Consider the following 25,327-nt stretch of genomic DNA (forward strand, 5'->3'; position numbering starts at 1 on the left):
AAAACAGAAAAATACTGAAAACAGTCTCTAGGATTTGCTGGAATGTTTGTTATGTCTACTATATACTGGTTCATTTCCGGGTATATCAGTATCGCTCCATTCATCAGAGTCAATTTCGGGAATATTTTGATTAGTTGAAGGCCTACCTGAATTATCTTGTTGAACTGAAGGAGCAAAATTACTCACGTTATTTTCCGTTACTACATCATCATCATTATCACTTTGTTCATTCATCATTATATCTTCGTCTGCAAATATCTCGTCTAAAACTTGCTCAATTTGCTGAGAATCTAAACCTTTACTACGATTATACTTCGCAGATGACACCATTTTCGTAGTTTGTAAATAACAGATAAAAGTTCGATTATAATATTAAAAAAAATTAAACTATCGAACGATTATCGAAAAAAACCGCATAAATCGATAAGTTAAACCTTTATGTATCAATAGCCAAAGTTCACGTATGTAGACTGCCAACAGTAGTAAGTAAAAACGTTTATATGGAGCAGCAGTGTCCTAAAACGTCTAACGACGTGTTTGGCGTTGGTGACCCGGAAAAAATGAAACGTCGATCGGCGTGTTTGGCGGTGAATGTGTTAACAGTGCAGTGTCATATTGCCTCAAAATTGTGTAAATGATGTGGATGTCTTTTGTTATATATGTGGTGAGTTTACCATAAAATCAAATAGATAAATCATTACACCTTTAATTACAAAAGCGTATCATTTGCACTTTCAGTGCAAAAAAAAATTGGTGATCAGGATAAGATGTGGGCTCCACATGTAGTATGCACAATTATTTTTATTTAAGAAGGTGGCTGAAAGGCTTTGCCATTTGGTGTACCTATGTATTGGCGTGAACCAAAGGATCATGTAACTGTCACTTTAGTTTACCATGTGTGTCTGGAATTTCCAAAAAATCTAAACATACTGTAAATTCTTCATCGCAACCTGCAATTAGGCCTGTAACTCACAGTGAAATTATTTCAGTTCCTAAGCCACCTGTGAATGTATATTTTGAAAGCAGCGATGAAGAATTAGGCAGTATTGAAGAAGACAACAATGATTTTGATTTTGAATTATGATTCAATAAGCCACATCTTATATCACAAAGTGAATTAAATGACTTTGTTAGGGATTTAAATTTATCAAGAAATCAAGCTGAACTGTTAGGATCAAGACTGCAAGGTTGGAATTTACTTGAAAAAAATACAAAAATTTTGGGCTTTCGAAACTGACAAAAAGAACTTTCTCAGTACTTTAATGATGAAAATAATTTGGTTTAGTGCACAAATATTGACGAGTTTATGTTGTACTTAAATAAGGACTGGTGCTTTTTCATAGATTCGTCCAAGTATAGTTTAAAAGCGGTTCTACTACACAGTGGTAACAAATATCTTTCAATACCAATTGCTTATGGTATTAATTTGAAAGAAACATATGATGTGATGAAAGACGTTCTTGAAAAATAAATTTTAAAAAGACATAGCTGGAACATATGTGGTGATTTGAAAGTTATAGCTATTTTGTTAGGCATGCAGTTAGGCTATACTAAGTATATGTATTTTCTTTGTGAATGGGGCAGCCGAGCTAGGGATAAACATTATGTTACCAAAGAGTGGAAGAAACGAGACAACCTAACTCAAATGGGAAAAATATTTATTATTCATGAGCCCTTAGTTGAAACCAAAAACATATTTTTATCCCCTCCCCATTTCAAGTTTGGACTAATCAGAAATTTTGTAAAAGCAAGGAAGAAGGATAGGCCCAGATTTTTATACATCAATCAGAAATTTCCAAATGTAAATGAAGGAAAAACTAAAGAAGGAATATTTGTTGGTCCTCATATATGAGAGTTGGTCAAAGATGATGTATACTCACATCTAGATTTTTTCCGGACAATCTTGGAGACGTAAGTGACTAACACGGTTAACATTTACACCAAGACATTTTGGTGATGGAAAGCCGCTATAAAGGGAAATGGAATACTAACATGCTAGCTGATTATTGTTGGACATTAATTCGAGATGTGCCTGAGGCTATTTATAAAAGAAAAGCATCAGCGAAATCATTCTAACACAGTTGTGGCCATGCAAAATTATAAAGTTTACAGGTTTTTTAACTATATTTTTTCTTAATCTTTTTTTGAAGCATAATTTATTTAAAATTAAGGGCGATAGAAAAATTGTACATACAGATTCTGTAATGTAAGGAAAAAAAGCAATTCAAGAAATGGTATCGCACTTAGAGAAACATTTTTTTTTTGTCTATCAGTGTAATACATTTTAATAATAATAATTATAAATTCAATACAAATAAAATTAATATTAGAGTTTTAATTATGATAATTATTAAGCAATAAATTTAATAATAATAATAACTTTAATTCAAATAATTGTAATTTTAGCAGTAATAATAATTATTAATTAAAATAACAATGATTACAATGATATCAATGATGGCAATAATGCAATGATGATAATGACAGTAGTAAAAAATAACAGATTATTATTAAACATAAAATGGGTTTTTAATATTAAAAATAATAAAATGGAGAATAGTTTTAAATTATAACACTTATCTACAGACAAGCAAAAGAAGGTCTTTATTATTTAGCAGTAATAATAATAAATTAATTAAAATAACAATGATAACAAAGATTACAATGACAATGATAAATAATACAATGACAATAATACAAAATGACAATGACTACTAAAAAATAACAGATAATTACTTAACATAAAACCGGTTATAATTATAAAAATAATAACATAGAAAATAGTTTAAATTACAATACTTAATTATGGACAAGCAGAATAGGGTCTCTGTCAGTTTTGTAGCAATCCAGTTTTATAGCACTAGTTGTATGTTTCAGATGTTTATCATACCAGAATATAATCTTCTTAGTTCATAAACAAGATTCTTCCTTGGTTAGAAAAAATTTATTCTATTGTATTTGTTTACCACAGTAAAAGTGCATCTCTCTGTTGGTGAAATAAATTGCGTAGAGTATACAAGAGGGCAGAAGTTTCTATTATTGTGTCTGGGTATACATAGCTGTATTTCATTTTCTGTAGGATTATACCCATGCAATGCTTTATGAAAAAAACAGTAAATCAAAGTATTCTCTGTGACATACAAGAGATAGTAAATTATAAAGTGACTTAAGCTGTGGTTTGCCAAAATGTTAAAGATTAAATTTGTGAGAAAGCCAGGACAGAAATGACAGGTTGTTCTGAATGAATTCAATGTTTTTCGAAGTACAATCTCTCCAAAAATTCCACATTGAGGTAGAATATTCAAGTTGGCTTCGAACAAGTGACTTGAAGAATAAGACACAAGTGCAAGGATCAACAAAAGATCTTGCAATCCATTTCAACAGACCAAGGTTTTGCTTCGCTCTGTTCACAGTCCTATCTGCATGTTCAGAAAAGTACAGCTTAGAGTCAAGAAGTATGCCTGGATAGGCATACTTCTTGAGTTTACAATAGTAATTGGAAGAAAATTTATTATATATCTAAAGCAAGCATATTATTCTTACGGGAGAGAATATGTTTTATCTTTGAAAAATTTAGTGGTATATGATTTCTTATTGCCCATTGATAAACAAGAGTTAATATTATGTTGTAATGGTAGGTGATCATGTTTGCTTTTAATTTGGAGAAACATTTTAAGTTCATCGGCATATATATTCAGACCAACAGATTCAGCAATGTCATTGACAAAAAGTAAAAACAGTAAAGGGTCTAGGTTGGAACCCTGTGGAACGCCAGAGACTGCAGAGAATTCCCAATGGGAAGTACATCCAGCACACCTAACAGCAAAAGTTCTGTTACCAAGTATGAAGAGATCCACTTAACAAGACACTCACTGAACCCAAGTCCGGCCAACTTCTTTAGGAGCAAGTAATGCAACATTTTATCAAATGCTTTTTGAAAGTCAAAATAGGTGGTGTCCAACTGGCTTTGAGATTCAACAATAGGACAATTTGATCAAGGAAACAATTAAGGTTTGAGGTAGTGGAACGGGACTGCATGAAGCCGTGTTGAGAAGTGGAAATCAATAATAATAATGGTACACATAAATTCATGTATTTATAAATCTATAAAACATACATATACAGAGTGATTCGAAAAGGACTTCACAACTTTAAAAGTATACAAAAATTGAGATAACTTAGAGTTTTGGTTAAAATTGAGTATATGAAAATTGAGGTAACTTAGAGATTTGGTTGTGGTCTCATTTAATAGAAAAGCACATCAAGATTGTCATTCAAGATTCACTTTGTTTCGATTGTCGCATTACATTTGTAATGCAACATGCATCCATCCTGAAGTTGATTTCATTCCAGATTGTAGCCAGCAAGTTGAGCATTACCTCTGGAGCTGCAGCTTTAATTCAGAGTGTTAGCTCCACAAGATCAGCTGATACATAAACCTAATCTTTAATGAAACCCCCACAAGAAAAAATTTAGCAGGGTCAAATCTGGGGAGCAGGTGTCCATGCAACTGGATCTTCATGACCAATCCATATCAATAACCTGGAAATCAATTATCAAGAAAATTTTGGACGTCTAGGCAGTAGTGAGGTGGTGCCCTGTCTTGCTGATAGTAATGGCGTCCATCTTTTTATCATCATCTAACTGAGGAATTAGAAATTTTGAAGCATGTCCAGATAAACCATACTATATATGGTTGCCTCCTAGAAGAAAAACAGACAGTACAGTCTTTGTTTGCTTAAGGCACTAAAAAAATTGACGTTTGGGCTATCACGAATGTGCTGCAAAATTTCATGAGGGTTTTTGCTATCCCACATTTGGCTGTTTTGTAGTATTTTCAATATTATTTTTTCTTTTTTTAGGTTTTTTGTTTTTTTTGGTCCTTTATTTTGTTTTCTATACTTTATTTTTTTTTATTTTTACACCTTGCCACTGATGTGAAACGTTGACTCAAAATTACATTATCTAAAAATGAATCGTCTGCAGTTCTATCCATCATTGTCATACGAAACTACAGCTGAGCAACTTTGTCGTCATCTGTAATGTGTTGAACCATGGTTTCAAGTGCAATTGTTTATGTAATATGTGTCAAACAGTTGCTACTAGGAGTCAGTTGTATGTATACTAGAGGCTCCTTACCATACTTTTGAATGAAAATTATATTTAACTGCAGTTGCTGACTGCAAATCGTGAAACCAAAACACACAGTGAGCACATTCCGCACCGGTAAATGTATCCATTTTAACAACATTGGTGACAGCGCTGGTGGCTGAATTCGGTACTAATGAACTGCATGAGTCAAAACTTAATGAGACCTCAACCGAGTCTAAAGTAATTCTAAATAACTAAGCTATCTAAATAAACTTTTATTGCTTTTAAAGTTATTAAATTCTTTTTGTATTGCCCTACATATGCGTTCATGTGTCAATATATATATATTTATAATTCATGTATGAGTTTTTTTTATTATTACATAATTTATGTTGCTACAATAGACCCTTTAAATTGTTTATTGTCTATTGTAACATTATTATTATTTTTATTTATTTGAGTACGTGTACATGTTTTGTATATCTGTGAGAGCAATGCATTTTATAGTTATGTTTTCTGTAAGATCGTATGATAACATGAGTTTTTGAGCGCTTTGTATATAAAGCTCTTAAATGTTCAAAAGGTTACATGATGAATTGGGTTATTCAAATTTGAGTAACTTTATACATTTTAAAATTCTGTTTTGTCTGTTTATTTATTTATTTTTTTGAAATAGTGAATTCAAGAAAATTTATGTATTGCTGCATTCTTATTGTAAGGAGTGAATATTATTTTGCAATGCAAATTATGCTAGGCCCAGCCAGTGTTTGAGCTTATGATGTCACAAGCAGCTGCGTATTACCACTCGGCCTGAAAACATCAACTCTGCGTATCAAATCGAAGTATTAGTTATCATATTGTACGTAGTAATGACTATCTTATTTACATTTACTAATTATAAACAATACGTAATTAATAACCTTTATTTGTACTAAATTATTAATTTTTAATAATTAACAAAAGCTTACTTGAATTTTCTTCATGCATTTAATTCAAACTTCTAGCAAGCTCACTATCCTTGCTAAATGAATTACTATCACTATCACTTTCATTTTTACTTTCACTATTAGAGTTTACATGTATAATATAAAGTTCTGCCATTTCATCTATCAGTGGTTCCAGTTTTTCATACTGTTTTTCAGTATTTTTTACTTTTTCACAAAGGGTCTCCTCTCCAGTCATCTTCATTCATGGAATTAATTTTTTCCGTAGTTAATTTTCCAACATTTGTGAAAGAAAATATTATGTTATGACTCGCCAGATGTCTTTTTACGGCTGACCATAACATCTCGATCGGATTCAAATCAGGATGGTAAGGTGTGAGTCTAAGGGCATGATGCCCGTGTTTTTTCAAAAGTTCATCCAAGTGATATTTTTGTACTTTAGTTTTATGTAACTTTACTAATTCATATAACTGTGGTTTCAGCATTTTTTAACTATATGGAATATGGGTTTTCTCCAGCCAATTGGTCTTATCTTTTCTTCTGGAGTTAGAATTTGGCACTTTATCAGTACCTGTATTGTGATAAGGGATCTTATCTACAACTACTGACGTTGGTGGAAAATTTGGATTCAATTTTTCACGTGCCTATTTCATGAAATTGTTTGTATTCATGTTGTCATGGTAGTCGCCACTTTTCAAACTGGCTTTCGAAGTTAGTAATTTGTTCAGAATAAAACCAATTTCTCCTCCAGCATGATTTACTATTAAACGGTTACCTGTACTAATCGGCACATGAAGTCCCTCAACAATATGATCAGACCACGACTTTGTCGAATAATGCGAACTTAAAAGTATGTTTCATCCAAATAAACAATTGTAGCATTGCTCTGTCTGTACTTAGCCATTGCCTGCAAATATTCAATTCTCATCCACCTGATATCGGATCTCTCAATTAAAAGTTTTCTGTTATTTTCAGTTTTACACCATTTGAAACCTAATTCTTTCAAAATAACAGCTAAAGTTGATTCACTGTCTTTAAAGTCAATAGATGACTGAAGTTCTTGCCTTATTTTTTTTAAAGTAGTAATTCATTCTTTGAATGAAATTCATTAACTGTTCTTTTAACTACACCTAAATCAAAACTGTACAGTCCACTGAAAGGTTGCGAATATTGTTTAAACTTTTTTGGCGTGCTGAAAGAACACGATTGGGTTGTTGATTGAAGAATGTCTTTTTTTTCTCTTCTGAGTTTTTGAACCTGTATTCTTGATATCCCACAAGCAACAGTAGTTCTTTCTTCGCATTTTTGAATCCCAAATTTATATTTGTCGTCAATTAATTTACCTACTTTTAGAGCTTCTTTATTCATAAAATCATAAACATTATTGATAATTTCAGATGCTTGACTCCTATTTTTTTTCTTAAATTCGAATTTAAATTCTGCCGTAAAAAATCGCACTAATAATACACAAACAGAAATAAAACAAAAAATAATATATTACAAAAAATTTGCAAAAAACAATGAGTAATTAAAATAATATAACCGCACAAAAACGGTATCCGAATACCTTCACTGAACGTGATATAGACTGAAGTTTATTCCTTATACACACATTGTATACTATGAATGACGGATCTAAGTATAATTGTAACGAAAGACATCATTTCTAACTGCATGTATAAATTTTTATAGTTCTGTACATAATACCAATCAGAGCATTAGTCATTGGTTAAGGAATTGTTATTGTTTACAAGATTGAGTCATTAAGCATTTTTATATATGTAATCAACTCAAGTGGAAAGAATATAACACACAACAACATAAATGTATTGTTTGGGCTCCCATATTGTTTGTAAGTCAAAAAATGAAATAAAAATAATAATTACGCGCAAAAATAATGTTTTGGAAAATGATAATATAATGAGATGTCAATCTCATTAGGAGGTAGATGATGGAATGCTTTTGATTGGCTCTTCTTTTATAGGCGCCTGCAAGTTATGAGCCGCAGTGCTGCTGTGGTGGGAGAGTTGTGCGGTCAGCTGGCTTGGTGGGAGAAACATGTGTGCAGATGCATAGGTGGACTGCAAGCTCCCCCTGTCATCTATCGGCTAGTGTCGCACTCACCTATCGGTGAGTGCGATATCGTAAGCACAGCATATGGCAACAACATATTAAAAAATGGTATTAGCAAATAACATGCAATAATTTTTATAATACCTTGGTAGTCTTAAGGTCACATTTATGTCCTTCACCAAACAGTGGACTGAGTACCTCATCACAGTGATCCAGATCTGCTCGGTCCAGTGGGTAAAACAAACCAACTACACTCCTGTATTAATAAAAATATTGAATATTAAAATATTATTATCTTTTTTTTTTTCTTAAATATATTTATTTAGAATAAGTAGCACAAAAGTGTAAATACATTTAATCATCCTCAACAAAATGTTTGGTTACTACAAACTCTTTTTTTTATTTGAAGTAAAGCGCTTTAGTAAGGAAAAAAGTATTTTTTAGCATAGTTATTCCTGTTTTTAAATATTTGTCTGTATTTTGCTACAAGATATATCCAAAGTACACCTAAAGTGTTTTGGTTGTTACAAACATTTTTTCCATTAAGATCTTTTTTTATTTACCTTTTGCCCATAAGATGTATAAATATTATACATTAAAACTCAAAGTATTATAATATAAACAAAAAATTCATAAAGTAAATCAAAATCAGGATGTTTTGGATAAGCATTATCTTAAATCCAGTATTTGCTTTGTAAACCCATAAAAAAACTAACTAATCTGATCTATGACCATTCATTACTACTACTACTACTGGTATTATACTTAGTCAGCTAACCCATAAATATCAGCTGAAAAATTTATAATTTTTTTTTCCAGCTTTTTGATGACTGTTATGAAAGTATATGACTTTAATCTTTCTCTCTCATGCAATGTATATTATTCCTGTATGCTCATCATTTTGTATTAGTTAAATACTGGATATACCTAATAAAAAATCAGGAAATTAAGTACTGGTTTTTATGAGAATAAGTTTCAATTATATTTTTACAACTATTTAGCAGTTACTACTTACTGAATGAAGTTAGTACTGGTAATAATCAGTGCTGACAATAACAAATTATCCACTTGTAGAATGTATTTATGTTTGTATTTTATTCAGTGAAGGATAAACCTACGTATATATTTAACAAACAAGTTGAAATATGTATAATTTTATTAGCCACGTTGATTCATTTGTTATTTAACAATGCATTTGAAATGCAAATATGGAACGGTTAACATCCAATGATGAGGGCTAATTTGATCAGTCTATTTCAATTTAAAAAAATTAAAGCCCTAGGTTTATTTGGTATTATTAAGAACAACACTGTGGTTTTGATTAGATCAATGGTACATAAAATTGTAATAGCTAAAGAGAAAATGTGGACAGCAATATTGAAATATGAAAAAATAACTAAACAGAAGACAAATATGGGGATGCTTAAAAATTTAATAAATCAAAACACGAGATGAGAAAGAAAATATATAAAACTATAAGAGCCAACAAAAAGTCAAAATATGGGACTGGGAAAATTAATTTACTGATATGATAATGTTGCAAGAAACCTCATAAAGTTCCTAGTAAAGTAATTGTTATTACATCCAAGATGTATTTATCATTGCCAACTCTTTTGAAACAGATTGCAAGCTTCTACTGTATCTGGTCAGTTGTGTGAAAATGGAACAAAAGAAAAAACAAGATTTTGAGATTGAAGGTAGTTTATATTTAACAACTATATAGCTGCATAGAATGGTGGTAATTAAGTAACAACAGTTAATAGACCAAAATGAACTGCAATTAATTAACACTTTAAGTCCCACATGAGTCACCTGTGGACCCACATGTTCATTGGTTGTTTTAGCCCCAAAGTGGATTCACATAGTTATTTGCCATGTATGGTATGGTAAATGCAGTTTGGCCTTTCAGATAACAGTAAAACCATTGTTGTTTGCGAGAGTGAGGCTGAATGACCAGAAATGGTGCTTTGCCCATGGATGTGTGAAGCCAATATAGATTCATGTGGTCATAAGGATAAGAAAGATAAACACTCTGAAATATTGCACACAGAAAAATAAAACTATTTAATTTAATCAATAAAACATACTTTTTACATTATTAGTAAGTAAAATCATATTTCAGATATAGAAAACTTATTATAATAATAAAATAACATAAAAAATATTACAATACACATTTATGAATAGAAAAAAAAGCAATCCAAGCAGTATGATTTATTGCAAGCAACACACTTGAACTTTGTGGAGTCTTCCTCATTGCGTAGGCGCTTCCACATTCCTCAGAAAGCTTTTCATAACATTTATGATACCTTCTTCTTCCTGACCTGCCCACATCTTCAAGTTTGTGTTGCACTGTTGTTGAGTAGGAGTGTTATTGGTTCCAGTCGGCCCATCAAAAACTACTTTGAATGTTATAATACACATTTTTTTCATTAGCAAGTTTATTGTAAACATAAAGAGCATTTACTATGTTTGTTCCAATCAGTAGTTCAATAGCAAGTTTCTGATACCATTTTGTCCCCCTCCTCAGTGATGTTGTAACATCTTTTTTGAGCATGTATCAATACCTCTTTTTTGAATTGTCTCCATCTTGTCTGTGTGTTTTGCAGACAAGATAAGTATGTCTCTTTTGTCATGCCATTTTTAGACAACTACACCTGTGTTACTCTTCCGAGCAATTGTCTCTTGTTTCTCAAGTTTTTTTTTTAGTAACTTCTGTTGGATTGTTTTGTATGTTGCATTTTACTGTCCCTACCAGATGAGTTTGCCATTGCAGTAGTTCACAGGCTAAAGCAAGTGATATTTACTAATTATCTGTACATAGTGTGTGACCCTTGTCAAGTAAACTGCTTATAAGCTGAATAACAAATTTTGTAGGAACGGATATTGTACTCTTTCTTTTCCACAGTACATTCTGAAATCATAAGTATAGTCACCCTGCACACAAACTTTGAATAGTTTTGTACTTAAACAGTGACGTTTGTTAGGGATGTATTGTTTGAATTTCAAACAGCCACAAAACACATCAAGGGTGTCATCAAAACAAACGATTTTTTCTGGTATGTTTACACTCTTGTAAACTTCTTTTTGTAATTCAAGCAGTGATTTTACAAAGCCGATCACTCACATTTGCATTTTCATTGTTGATAAAATGCAAATTTTTCAGAAGCAGCTGAAAACAATTCCTTAACATCACTTTTTTCATTTCATTACAGTGCAATTTTCTGGTTGACCAATAACTCATGTAGGGAAACTAGTATAGCCTCATCCATATCAATATTTCAAAAAACCTTTCCATTTCTTTAATTTATATAGGTTTCCATCGAGTAAGATGGGCACTTGGTTTAATGCCCTTTTAAATAATCTGTTGGGCATATTTGTTTGTTTGGTGTACAATAAATTGTAATAAATCATCACTTGAAAAATATCTGTACATCTTTTAAGGAGTCTTACCGGATAAGTTATCAATAATATTCTGAGGCAAGCCAGATTTTCTTCAGAAAAAACAAACTGTTTCAAATTAGTTCTCATTACAGAGGCCCAAGTGATTCTCTCAACAGTAGGATCAGTAGCGAATAAGTCTATTTGAAAATCTCTAATAACATGCTCATTAGTTTCTAACTGGTTAGGAACTACATTATTTTGGTGAGAGTTGAGCCCTAACTGTATAACTGTACTATTATGGTTGTTTGTAACTTGTTCTGTGATTTCGTCTGTTGTATGGTTTGAAACAATTCTGGAAATAACTTGTAAAATAATAGGGCCATCTTCAACATTAGCTTGCATATTTTCTGATAATGTAGGAGTGATGTTAGAAATATATGACATAGCATTACTTGATGCTACTGATGTACTTGGAACAGCCCCCTTACCCAAAACTACCAGTATTATTAGAAATAGTTATTGTTGGTTTTTTAATTTATTTACAAGTATGTCTTTTGTTCTTCACATGCCTTTCGACTTCTTTATCACTTCTATTGTCCCTTTCAGAATAAGAAGGTCGATATTCATCAGATAGGTAAACATCACCTAATATTTCACTCCTGTCCAAGTCGTCCTTATTTTCATCAGACAGTAACTGTTGCCATAATTTATTCACATGGTTTTATAACGATTAATAGTTTCTTGCCATATTGTAATGAAGTACAAATACTTCTAGTTCACATTAGTAACACTGCACTTCTATTAAATTACTATAACTCAGACTACACAAAAAAGTATACTGAAATGTTTATAAACGTAACCTCAAATAACAAAAACATGGCAAATGCAGCACATGATCAATTTGTGACTGATCAGTGAGCTATAGTGGGCTGCGTATAGCTGTACACATTGTGTGTGAAAGAGATAGACTGATAGGATGGGTGGAACAGTTAGATAGTCATTCCTTTAGAAAACATCTCATATAGCTCCATATACTTGCATAGTATGCAGTACATTGTCAGAGTTGTTATAACTTATATCTTTTATTTTCAGGATAGTTAATAGAGTGGTAAGCCAGCCATCAGCCTATGTATACAGCAATATGCCACCTGCTATATGTGCAATTCTGTAATCAGGCAGACATCAGCTGATTATGTTGTGACTCATTGGATTCACTCGGCCTCTAATGCTTTAAAATATGGTTTCTGATCATCTGGGTCTCATCACATTTTTTGGTGGTGACATGTTGGACTCATGAGGCCATTGGTGGTGACATGTTGGACTCATGAGGCCACTGCATGTATAACAATCAACTATTAGTTCAGTGAGCCCAATATGGCACCATAAAAAAAAATCCAAAATCCAAAAACCAAGAACAAATTTTAAATAACTATTTTTTTCAAATAGTGTAAAGTAAATTAATTTAAAATTAAGGAAGAAAATAATTGGGCCAGAAGTAATATCGTTTCAAATACATTTGTACCCTCAAAGTGTTAAACATCAGCAATATGTAACATTTGAGTTAAAAACGAAAAAGGAATTTTGAAAAGTGACAACCAGTTTTGTTGGGCTTCATTAATTTTTCATGACTTAGGAAATTGTATTCTTCCTTTGACTCATCCATTAATTTTTTTTAGTGTGTAATTAAAATCTTACCAACAATTATTCTGTCAACCCTAAAGTTTTCAGCCATACCTGCTTAAAGTTTTTAATTCAGAACTCAAGAGACTGCCTCTTTTTTTGTTATTTTCCAGTAAAAATGTTTGTTAAAAACAAGTATATTTACTTTTTCAAAATGAAGTAACTGATTGTATTTATTGGGACTAAGTTCTTTTTGCTCTCTGTATTCGTTTTGTCCATGAATATTCATAAAAGCTGCTGTTTGGTTCAATAATGTATTATAACAGCACAATACCAGACTGAAAAATTAACAAGTAAATTCTATAGAATATCATAAGAACTTTATTTTATTCTAGTATGAGTAATATTAAATAAATATTGCACAGTATCCACTTGAAATTATAAGTAATTACTGATGTTGGCAGTAAGTATTATCCACCGGGTTGGTCTAGTGGTGAACGTGGCTTCCCAAATCATCTGATTTGGAATTCGAGAGTTCATGTCTTAGTATCAGTTATTTTTACACGGATTTGAATACTAGATCGTGGATACTGGTGTTCTTTGTGGTTGGGTTTCAATTAGCCACACATCTCAGAAATGGTCGAACTGAGACTGTACAAGACTACACTTCATTTACACTCATACATATCATCCTTTGAAGTATTATTTGATAGGTAATTACCAGAGGCTAAACAGGGGAAAAAAAGAAGTACTATCAAAAGTCAAGCACAATCTCTAAAACAGAAAACTTTTTTATTCTCATTTTCTTCAATAAGTAATTTAAAAACAGCAAATAAACAGTATTTCTTATTTTTATTCTCCAGGCTCACTGTTTCTTCTATGAAAAAAATAAGTGCTGTATTTCAGAAAATTTCTGAGAAATTTAATTATTCACATTACAATTGAATTTTTGTTATTATTATTCATCTATTTAGTTATTTATTTACTTGAAAGTAATGAAATAAATACAGAGTATCAGAAAAATTAGATGACAGATAAGAAGACAGAGAGACAGTATTAAAAGAGAACTGAGTTGCACAAATCCTTTGCTTCTTAGCTCTAAAAATAAAATTTCCTAAAAAAAATTTTACCTTGTGTAATATTACATTAAATTATTCATTACAAGAAAACTGTGACTGTTTATCATTTGGTAACAGGTTTTTCTCTGTCTTTTATACAGAGTGATTCCAAATTGCACGTCAGTCTCTTGGGAGATGATTCTATAGCCAAAAATAAGAAAAAACATTCATATAAACATAGGTCCGAAAACGGTTTGTTAGGGAGTAACGGGTTGCAAAACATTTGTAATATCTACTCTCTCTGTGAAATTAAACCATACTAAAATTTTTGGAGTACAAAGCTAAGGGGAAATTTAGTGCTTTCTTATGGACTTTGATCTAAGAAATTGAATAAAAGTAGTCCCAGACCTCTATCTCACTTAGGTTTTAAGAAAAACAGGGTAAAACATGAAAAGGTTTTGTCAGAAAATACACTTTTTTAGGTTTGGAATAAAAGAACTTTGTTTATTTGCTTATAAACAAATAAAAATTTCTAGTTAACTTTGTAGAGAATTTAATTTTGAGAAAATTGATGTAAATAACGTTTATTAAAATTAAACACAAATTTAAGAAGTTCAACTTCAGTAAAAATCGAAGCACTCAGATTGGATCAGTATAGTGATACGATTTTAAACAGCACAAATTTCATCAATGTTTGAACAACATAATGTCAATGAAAACAAATAGTAAACTTTTCAGTAACAGAAGAAAAGAATAAAAAATAGATTTAAAAAAATAAAAATGATAAAAGTTTCAAACATTTCTTCAATGCAGTTGCTCAGTGTCGCTGCCATTCTGTTCAGTGCATAGTTTAGCTCAGCAAATCCATGCTAGCCAGGCACATCTAATAGCATCATTATTATTCCTAATACTATCTCCAGCTTCAATTATACGATGTCTCAATTCTTCTTCTGTGCCAATATGAGCAGAATAAACTAACAACTTCATCCAACCCCAAAGGAAAACGTCCGCTGGCGTGAGATTTGGAGATCGAGGTTGCCATTTTACTGGTCCGTTTCCACTAATCCATTGCTTCCTAAATGTATTATTTAAATCATTCATTACATTATGACAGTAGTTAGCAGGTGCGCCATCATTGAAAAACCACATCTATACTCTATTGGCAAGTGCAATATCTTCCAAGAGTTCCAACAGATTTGTTTGTAAAAATGCAAGTACCACTCTCATTTTGACCCTTGGCGGTAAGAAAAAATAGCCTATGAGATTATCACCAAGAAAACCACACCACACATTAAATGAAAAAGTGCGTTGGAAATGACTTATAGTAGTCTCATGGGGATATTCTTCTACCCAAATGTCAGTGTTTCACTAAATTTACAATGCTATTTCTTGTAAAACAGATTCATCATTTATCAAAAGCCGATGGTAGTAACTCTTGTTCGTGTGTTGTGTAGAACGAGTGTGATTGCTGTTCCCATAACATTCTTCACACACTTGATTGTGAAACATGAAAGTGATATGACAACCTGCTGTTGCTTGAGGTGAGAAATATTTGTACCCCATTCAACATTGCTTCCAGAGCATTGGCATTTCTCAAAGACATTCATGACCAGCATCGAATTGTTGTAGTTTAAACATACTTGTTTCTCGAACTCGCCTCTCCAAAGCCTTAAATGTTTTACGATCCGAGTTTAAATAAAATTCAAATTTTTCTAACTTTTCTTTGTTTATTGAACTTATATACTATTTTGTTCAAAATTAAATTCTCTACAAGTTCTGTTTAAAAGTTTTACGTGTTTATTCTCATTTAACAAAGTTATTGTACGTCAGATATAAAAAAACAGATTTTTTTAGTTCAATTTATTGGTTTTCACTCCAAATTTCTCAAAAACTACTGCAAATGTAGTTCTAGAACTTATACTATTCGAGTTTACAGGTTAAATCCATAAGAAATCACAGATTCTGCCCATTAATTAACGTCCTAAAAATTTCAGTATCTCCTGGGTTATCTGAAATCCGGGCAAAATCTTTCACTACCCACAACCTGCAAAAAAGCATTTTAGAACATATGTTTATATGAAAGTTTTCCATTATTTTCACGAGTAGAGTAAAAGTTATGAAAATCCTGGGAGAACTTCGCGATATACTCTATACATATATAATACATATATATATATATTATTTTTTTCCCTCGTTCTCTCACTCTCTCTCTCTCTCCTCTCTATTAATTGAGAAAACCCAAGAATTATATGTAATATATAAAGTTATAAATGAGTTGGATGCATACAACAATCTATCAGAAATAATGATACAAATTTCGACACCCTGCTACATTATTATAAGCAATTTCTACTGTATGCGTAAATCTTAGAAATCAATACTTCAAATACAAAGTATTACAGACACATATATTGAATTTGTTCAAAAAAAAAATTTTTATGAATTTAACAGAATAAAATAAATTGGAATGGTAAGTTTAGTTTTTCATAAAAATTTACAAAAAACTGTTTTGTTTAGTAAACATTTTATTTTTCACTAAAAATATATTTTATTGTGTTCTACATACAATGAATATATCAATATTTATGTTTTAACTAATTTAAAAACACTAGAAGTAAATATAACATTTATTTTAATTTTAAATCACCTTCTTTCTTGAACTGGTGCAGAGTAACCAAAGATCCATTTATTTAAAACACAGTCCCAGAATGGGGGTGACCAGAAACCAGGAGTAGTTTTGTTCCAAGTAGATTCAAAGGTTTTCAGATAAGAAGAACTTGATGAATTGTTTGAACTTTCAATACTTTCCTGGAAAAAAAAATTGAACTGATAGAATTATTACTTTAAATTATAACAACTTTAATCAATGTATTCTATTTTGATTAGTTTTTATGATAAAACAAAAATTACACAAGATAATCTACACTGTAATCATTAATGACATTATTCTTCCATTTAATTTTCTGGCATTATAGCTCTAGAGTTATGCTGCAAGAAGAAAAGTGTGGTAATCAGTCAAAAAATGAGATATAAATTTTTTACATTTCTCAATATTTCATGTCCCAGAGACCCCAAAAAACAAAAAAAAAAAGTGGTAAGAGTTATGTTCATATGTATGTATAAGCATGGTGTATTAGAAGCTTAATAACTTTTGACTGGATAAATGGATTTTGATGAAATTTTGTACAGATTCATGTGTATGAGGCAATTTGTTGGTAAAATTTTGGAATCAATAATTCTAGGGGTTTTGGAGTTTTTTGGGGTCAGTTTACTCAAAATTCTTTAAACATAACCCTATTTTATATTAAGCTCAGTTTATATGTGCACACTTATTTTACCATTACTTAAACAAATTTGCTGAAAAATTCCTCCTTCCCCAAAATTCGAAAAAAGTTACCTTTTTATTTATTGCATATTTTTTTAAATAAACTTTTTTAATGTCTTCCTAGGCATAATAGTAGCGTAAGTAACCCCAAACAAATATTTTTGGGGCAATATTGGGGATGGGGGAGCCAATCAAATTTTTAAATATCAATTTGTTGAATTTTTCAAAACTTTTTTGAGTCTATTTAAACTTTTAATAGTATTAAAGTAATAATATAGAATAATAATATATAGTAATAATAATATAGTAATAATATTAAATAAAATTTTATCATAATTTACATCTCATCCCCAAAAAAGAAATCTTAGGTAACATTTTATTGCTTGTACTTTATTAAAGATTGTAGTAAAATCTAATTTATTAGAAATTTCTCTAGTTAATATACTTGATGTGATTTCTGTTAATGTAGTATTTTTCTTAATGAAAAATTTAAGATTATTACTATTATCATTTATTAAATTAATCAAATTCTTTCAAATAACATTCATTGTAGAATTAAAAGATTTTTGTATGATTCAGAAAACATTAAATGTAAATTCTAAAATTGCTAAACCTGTCTTCATTTTGATCTTATTCTAATGAATCTAAACTTATTCTTATATTAAATAATAGTTTACTTAGAATTTGAAATTGAATTGTTATAGGGAAATATTTAAAAGTTCCTACCATTTTTTAGCTATTTTAAAGTATAAACTTATTTTTCTCTTAGAATTGACTTTAAATACTCTCTCTGCTTTAATCTTTAATCATTATGAACTTATTAACACCTCTGACAGGATAATAATTTAATTAAATTAATATACTCATAAATAGGTCTGATAAATTAAATTACCTGATAAACAACAACAATCCGTCCTGTATGGTGAGCAATAGCAGCAGATAGGATGTCAGGATTTGTATCAAGAAGTTCCTTAGACCACTCATCCCAGTCTTGGTCATAAGTCATCTGCAACAGTAACCTGGTGGACGCCAGTAATGCCACTGGCAGCATGTCAGGTGAGATCTGGACCCTGGAAAGTATTGCCGCTGGACAGATTTCATCTTCTGGGAAGCTCTGGTTTGTTGCTCCGGTTACCACCGCCACCAACAGCAGTAGCGTTGGCAAGAAAGCTGTCATGACTTCATTACAAGTGCAAGGAGCATGAGTGCATCCTATTTTCTAATTTGATCTGTACTCCTCCATAATTGTTCTTTGTCTCTTATCGCTGATACTTCTGAAACAAATATTAAAACAATAGAAATAGATATCACAAGAAGTAATGATGGGGAGACCTGATGAAGACTAAAGTAAAGAAAAATAAGTAGACGATATAAAAGCATTGCGGAAACATGATAAAGGATAGTGATTTTGAAGAGAAATGTAACAATAGATTTTTTAAATGTAAAAGTGTTGACAGCACTATTTGGCAAATTATATTTAGAATTGAATCAGATCTAATCTTTAATGAATGATTGTGGTTAAATTCCAGTTTCATTTATACAACTGTCATTTTTAAGAGACACATAAACAATCACCCGCACATGTATCATTCATATACATTCGGAGAGAAAAAAATAATCTTCTTTTATAAGTTAAAAATTACTAAGTAAAACTGCATTATAATGACTTCTTTTTGTAGCTGGATTGGTCTTGTCTGTTACTACAAAGTTTTCAAGATCAATTCTCAGGATCAGACTAGAAAATTACAATATGTTCCCTCAATGTCCCAAAAACTGAAAACAGTTTGTGCAACATAAAAAAATAGAATATCATATGATATTAAACAAAAAAGATTTTAGACTTAAAATAATGCAGATTAAGATTCAGTGAAGGACTACAAAAGAAAAAAATTCTCAGCTATCTTTACATAAAGAAGATTATGGTCACATCAAGAGAAAGCCCAAGGAGAGGCCAACTAAATGAATCCTGGAATTTATAAAAAAATAAAAAGACACAGACAAACTGATTCAAGGGAAGATAAACACACAGCATATTCAAAGATGTGAAAAAAACACATGTAACTGAAAGTTCAACAGTAGGCAAGAGAACAGAGGAATGATTGAGAGTATCAGGGGGTTCTAAGGCTGTATAAAAAGAAAAACACAGAATTGAACACCAAATCAGAAGAAGGAAAACAAATTCAGTCTGAAAGGGTGAGGAACTACTGGGGAAAAAAGAAAGTGAAGTTGAAAAATATATAAACCGATTCTTAGTGTGGTCTATAGGAAGCTGTAATGAACTAAAAAAAAAAGAAAAGAAAAGAAAATTCATAAAAAGGTAGAAAAAATTTCATTCTTTGGGCAAGAGTTGTGGTATCCATTTACTTTACAATTTTTGTATGACAGTGTGCAGTTTTTAACATGTAAAACAAGATATATCTGTATACAATATGAATATAATATTCATCATTTCAATAAAAATTATCATGATACATCTGCTTATATATATGTTAAAATGATTTTATGAGCCAAAAGCATCTTTCTTGAACTCTTTCTGTAACAAGAATGAATCTTTGCTAGCATACTAGAAAACTTACAAAAATACTATGTATTCTAAAGGACAATTTATTACGTTGCAAACTGGATGAATTATGTAATCAAGAGTTCAAATTTTGTGACTTCTCACTAATAAAGTACCACAAAAGAATGCTTAAAATGCAGCTTCATTTTTCATTTTTATGGACTACATTAAATGAATTTGGTTATTGTAAAATATATTTATAATGTTTATCTTATTTTGAAATCATTAGTTTAGTTCAATTTATATGACATAAACAATATTTTGTTCATGCAAAGCAGCTTACAGTGCTCTGCGCTAACAGACTGAACCAGAATAATCTAATGGAAATATATTACTTTAATCAAAACATTGTAAAGTGAACATATGAAGTAATGCCCAAAGTATAAAAGTCTTTATAATTTAAATTGATTTAGATATTAATAAAATAATCACTGGTTGACTTTCAACATTAGCTATCATAGACAAAACACTATCAAATTCTATTATTTTGAAAAAATCTTAAAATTATGTATGAAAGTTTTATTTTCTTGAAAGCAATTCTTTTTTCTTCTACAGAATAAATTTATGAAACGTTATTTATTGTAATTTTTACTGTAGCCTTCATCTTTTTGTTTTGAAAAAATGAATTTAAGTATATCAGTTTAATAACAAAGTAAATCTATTATTTATAATTAAGAAAATATACATTACAGTTTTTTTTTTTTTGTTATGAAAGAGTGGGCATCAATAGCTGCAGATACTGGGCATCATTAGCCCGTTGGAAATTAGTAACTTATTAAGATGCCATATCTGACAGGGATTTGAACCTGGGACCTCTGCTTGAAATGTCGAGATGCTACCTAATCAGTCTCAGAGATCGGCACATTACAGTTTTGTAACAGATTTTAACATTGTTAGTATTAATTATTGCACTACATAAAATTTATACTGGATAAGAATTAAATTGGCTACCAATAGAAGTATGATGAATACTAAAAATATTAAAACTGTTAAAATTGAATTAAAAATGTTATGGTTGCTGTTAATGAATGATCAAAACACAATTGGCTTTTACCTACAAACTACTAATAAATATTTTCTACTATTTTTTTGTTAATTGCCTTGAATTAATAACTTAAACCTATACTGTTTTGTACTTGTGCTACAATATTTGTAATATGATGTGATCATCATTAATAGTAATAATATTAATCGTTAGTTGATGATCCATACGTTATTTTTTTGTATGTGAATTATGGCAAACCAAAGAATTAACATAGTTAAATAGAATAAAGAACTAAATACTAACAATTGAGTGGCATTCAAGAAAGAAATTTGCGTGTGTTGTAAAGGAGATAGAAAATTTCATTATTTGAAATTCACTTTAGTCTTTTTACTTTCTTTCACGACAAATTTGTTTTATTTTACAAGAAATAATAAAGAACTAAAAAAGAGAACTTTTGAGAAAATGATAAATTTATTATGTAAGGGAATGAAATGAACAGTCAACATTTTTGTTTTTTAAAGACTATTTTAAAAGTTCTGTATAAATTTTGCATGATGGTGTATGCATGTGAGTGAATATATGTGTACTTTTATATGATACAACCTTTACATAAACATACTCATACACATATACATATATAAAGTAGTTAGTAGATAAACACAGTAAAATGTGAATGGCCTATATAAATTTAGTATGTGAACAGAAGTAGGTTTGGGGTTTGGATTGGTTGTGATAAAAGCTAGAGTACAAAACTGAATCTACTGCAGGCAGGATAGAGATTTTATCTAATCCTTATGAAACCAGTGAGTCAAAAAAATTACAGACCACTTAACTTGAATTCCAAAAGCAAGCTTATCTCTTTTTTACTACACTTATAAATCTTTCCTAAATTTCTATTAAAAGAAAAATAGTAAAATATAATCGCCATTTTGAGAAATTAAAAGTCTTCACAATTTGGGATTAATTTTACTATTTTAAAGTTATAAGCCAACGCTTACACTAAAATATTTATTTTGTTGATCAATATATTTCTCATGTAAAAGTTTGAAAATTTCTTGAATAAGTAAACAACTGACAAACCATATTTTAAATTCCATATGTTTATTCCTTTTAGCATAACTGTCTTCTAATTTCATTTCTATTCTTATTCAATATTTGGGTTTTTAATATTTGAGTAGTTGAAATGTTTCTTTTTATTTTATTATGCTTTTTTCTCAATATTTAACTTTTATGAATATTCCTGAAGTCTTCAGACATCTCATGCAAATTTCTTGATTCGGGGCCCATAGGCAGCCACGACCCTTTATGTGACATGTGATGTATGAGTAGTATTCTTTTACAGACTCAGTTCAATCATACCTGAGAGGTGTGGTTAATTGTTTAATCACTAAAGAACGTCGGTAACCCCAATGTCTCAATCTAATCAATGTACCTAAGACTGTTGTTTGATTCAATAATAATGTTAAGAATAGAAGATAATATTCAATAATAAGAATCATTAGTTATAAAGGAATTATATTAACAAGAAAATATATCATAATCTTTATATGAAATTACACAAAATATAATTCATATAGCTACTTTGTTAGTTTTGTCTTATGTTATTCTTAAACATTTATAGCTTATATCTGATAAATATAAATACTATTGTTTTTTTTATGAGTAATTATTAATGTTACAAATATTTTCAAGTTAATCAGATTTAAATTTACTGTAGAGACTAAATGTATAAGTTAGAATTTATTAATAATATTATTGTAGCATTAATTTAAAACTAAATAATTATTGAATAACTATAAAACTATTGAACTGTCAATGTTTTAGTTAAGTTTTCACATAGATGATGATAATCTCACTAAAATTCTAAAAAAAAATTATGGGAATAATGAATTAATTCCCATTTAATAATTAAAAAAATAAAGGAACGAGCTGAAGATTAATCATGTTTTGAAAAGTTATTACAGTTTGCACAGCATGTTGCATTTAAGCAGTAGGCTAAATGAGATTATTGATAACCATGCAATCTATGAAGAGGTCAATAACTCAAACATTTTTTCTTCCTTTTTTTGTTTTAATAATTTGTTGTTGAAGATAAGATGATATTGAACCATCAATAAATAAACAATTATTTTTTGTCTAAAATGACAAAAATAAATGAGTGTAAATCAATTTAATTAATTAATTTTTTTTTATACATGTCTTGATATAATATTAGTCTTGGAATTACTTTAATAAATAAATATTAACTGACTTAAGGTTTCTATAATGAAGACGTCCCATTATTTGATATTTAAAACAAGTTTGATATTAAAACATGTTTTTTGTTTGATATTTAAAACATTTATTTGTATCATAACTGAAATCAAAATTTTTATCAAATTAGTCAGTTGCAAACATAACCTCTATTTTAAAATTTATTATTACGTCGAACAGAAAATGTTGTACAAGTCTTAATAAATGGAAAAAGCAACAGAAATAGCTACAAAAATAGAAGTATATGAGCTATATTTTAGGAGTTGGGGACTCAGGAAAACATGAAATGGAGAGTTGATAGAAGTAAAAAAAAGATGAAGGGAAATAAGATAAACAAAGGATACCGTTTAAAACAAAATGTGTGTTAGGACACAAAACAAGGAAAAGTTTGTATGAGATAAAGGTTCGTGTAAAAACGTGGAAGTGCAAGAGTAAAATATATCTGGAGTGTCTGTGATTCTTTAATCATATAAAGAAGGGAAGAAAAGCCTATGCTTCATGTATTAAATCTTGTGCTTCTAAGTGTGTTCTGTTAAAGCATACTACTTTTAATTTGTTTATTAATTTTTGTTTTTTAAATCTATCATCTTCTTTGAAAAAAATAATACTTCACATGCATACATTTTTTTCTGATGAATATATGTCAGGTACATTCCGTAGATAGCAGATAAAATATTATTTATCGAAAGAAATTCGAAATATGAAGTGATTGTATAACAAAGAACATATGAAATTTCTGATGTGAATAAAATTAATAAAAAATCTTACTTCTGAAAAATCTACTAATGATCCGGTATGATTATTTTTATGAATTAAAAGTAATAAGTACAGTTCATAATAGCTAATTATTCAACGCATGATTAGAAATTAAATATGTACGCATAAACCCATGATGAACTATGGATCATTTCTCAGAATAATTTATCTTCTGTGGAATTTTCCCAGAAGATAATTTTTCGAAGACGATTAAAAAAAAGGTATCTGTTAGAAGATCGTTCTTTTAATGATCTACCAGACATTAATTGTTCTTTAGTAGTTTTTAAAATGTTGATCTTCGGATAAATTTTTATCGATTAGAAGGGTAATTTAATCTGAGGAAAGCAATTTTTGCTGCAGTTTTTTTTTTTTTTGGTTTTGTACATCCTTAAATGGCATTTTTTAAAGAACCAGTATTATTTCAAGTATTCAGATCTAGTTTTACACAATGTATTTGACTAGTATAAATAATTACTTTATTACAATTGAATTATGTTTATATTTATCGCTGAAATTAGTTTTTGTTTATCAGTTAAATTAAAATTTTATGAAGCCTGTAGTTCCGATTTTTTTTTCAATATGTTCAATTCCAGCCAATCGGCTAGTCGAAATTAACGGTGCTATCTCTCCGCTTCAGTCAATTTTGTACGTAATTTTTAAAGTTAAATAAAAAATATTATAACACTACTTTTATTAAAAAAGATTAAGAAATAATATACATAACAATTTTATTCTATGAATACATTAAAATTAATGATTTCTGAATGTAGAAAGTAACAACTCTTTTTCCCGGCAGTTTTTATATAGTTCGTTAATTATCAGATTAATTACGAGTATTATAATTTAATAACTACACAGGAAAATTGATAGAAAATTGGTTTCGATCAACCACAATGATTTTAAAGATTTTATCAATTTTTGTCGTCTACGTTTTGGCTGTTTCATTACTCAAATATCCAAATTTACTAAAACCATTTATAAAAAAAACTTTCTCTTTTAAAGCATGCTTAAAAACAATTAGAAGAAATTAAAATAATGTTTAAGTTAAAGTTCTGCGTAGGTTTTGAGAGTGAGTTAATGAACAGTAGGCCTATTTGAAGAACAAGAATATTTTTTATATACGTAGGCGTTTGACTTCTTAAAAAAAAAATCAAACGCTTTTAGATATTTTTAACTAGTATATTATATTTCATGTGAAAAATATTAAATAAATTAAGTTGCTAATTTAATATAATAGACAAAAATAACAACGGACAGAAAATAGAATTTTTTACCGGT

General features: G+C 29.7%; 1 protein-coding gene and 1 long non-coding RNA gene across 8 annotated transcripts in view; one reads left to right on the top strand and one right to left on the bottom strand.

Moving 5' to 3' along the window:
* smog (G-protein coupled receptor 158 smog) overlaps positions 1-25,327 on the bottom strand; it is a 339,219-nt gene that overhangs the window by 48,782 nt on the left and 265,110 nt on the right. For 5 of the 7 annotated variants that reach the window (XM_075356091.1, XM_075356094.1, XM_075356093.1 and 2 more), the window contains 3 exons: positions 18,388-18,769; positions 16,818-16,978; positions 8,253-8,364 (listed from right to left, as the gene is read on the bottom strand). In XM_075356091.1, coding sequence (XP_075212206.1) covers positions 8,253-8,364; positions 16,818-16,978; positions 18,388-18,672 — 558 coding nt within the window. In that variant the 5' untranslated portion in view covers positions 18,673-18,769. Of the gene's footprint in view, positions 1-186; positions 328-8,252; positions 8,365-16,817; positions 16,979-18,387; positions 18,770-25,327 lie in introns of those variants that run through there. The other 2 variants (XM_075356095.1, XM_075356098.1) reach the window with 2 other exon arrangements.
* On the top strand, positions 457-8,262 carry LOC142319140 (uncharacterized). Its single transcript, XR_012755109.1, has 3 exons — positions 457-664; positions 5,768-5,950; positions 8,020-8,262. It is a non-coding gene; the product is annotated as an uncharacterized LOC142319140 (long non-coding RNA).

The sequence above is a fragment of the Lycorma delicatula genome, chromosome 2, assembly GCF_047948215.1.
Source record: "Lycorma delicatula isolate Av1 chromosome 2, ASM4794821v1, whole genome shotgun sequence".
Lineage (NCBI taxonomy): Eukaryota > Metazoa > Arthropoda > Insecta > Hemiptera > Fulgoridae > Lycorma > Lycorma delicatula.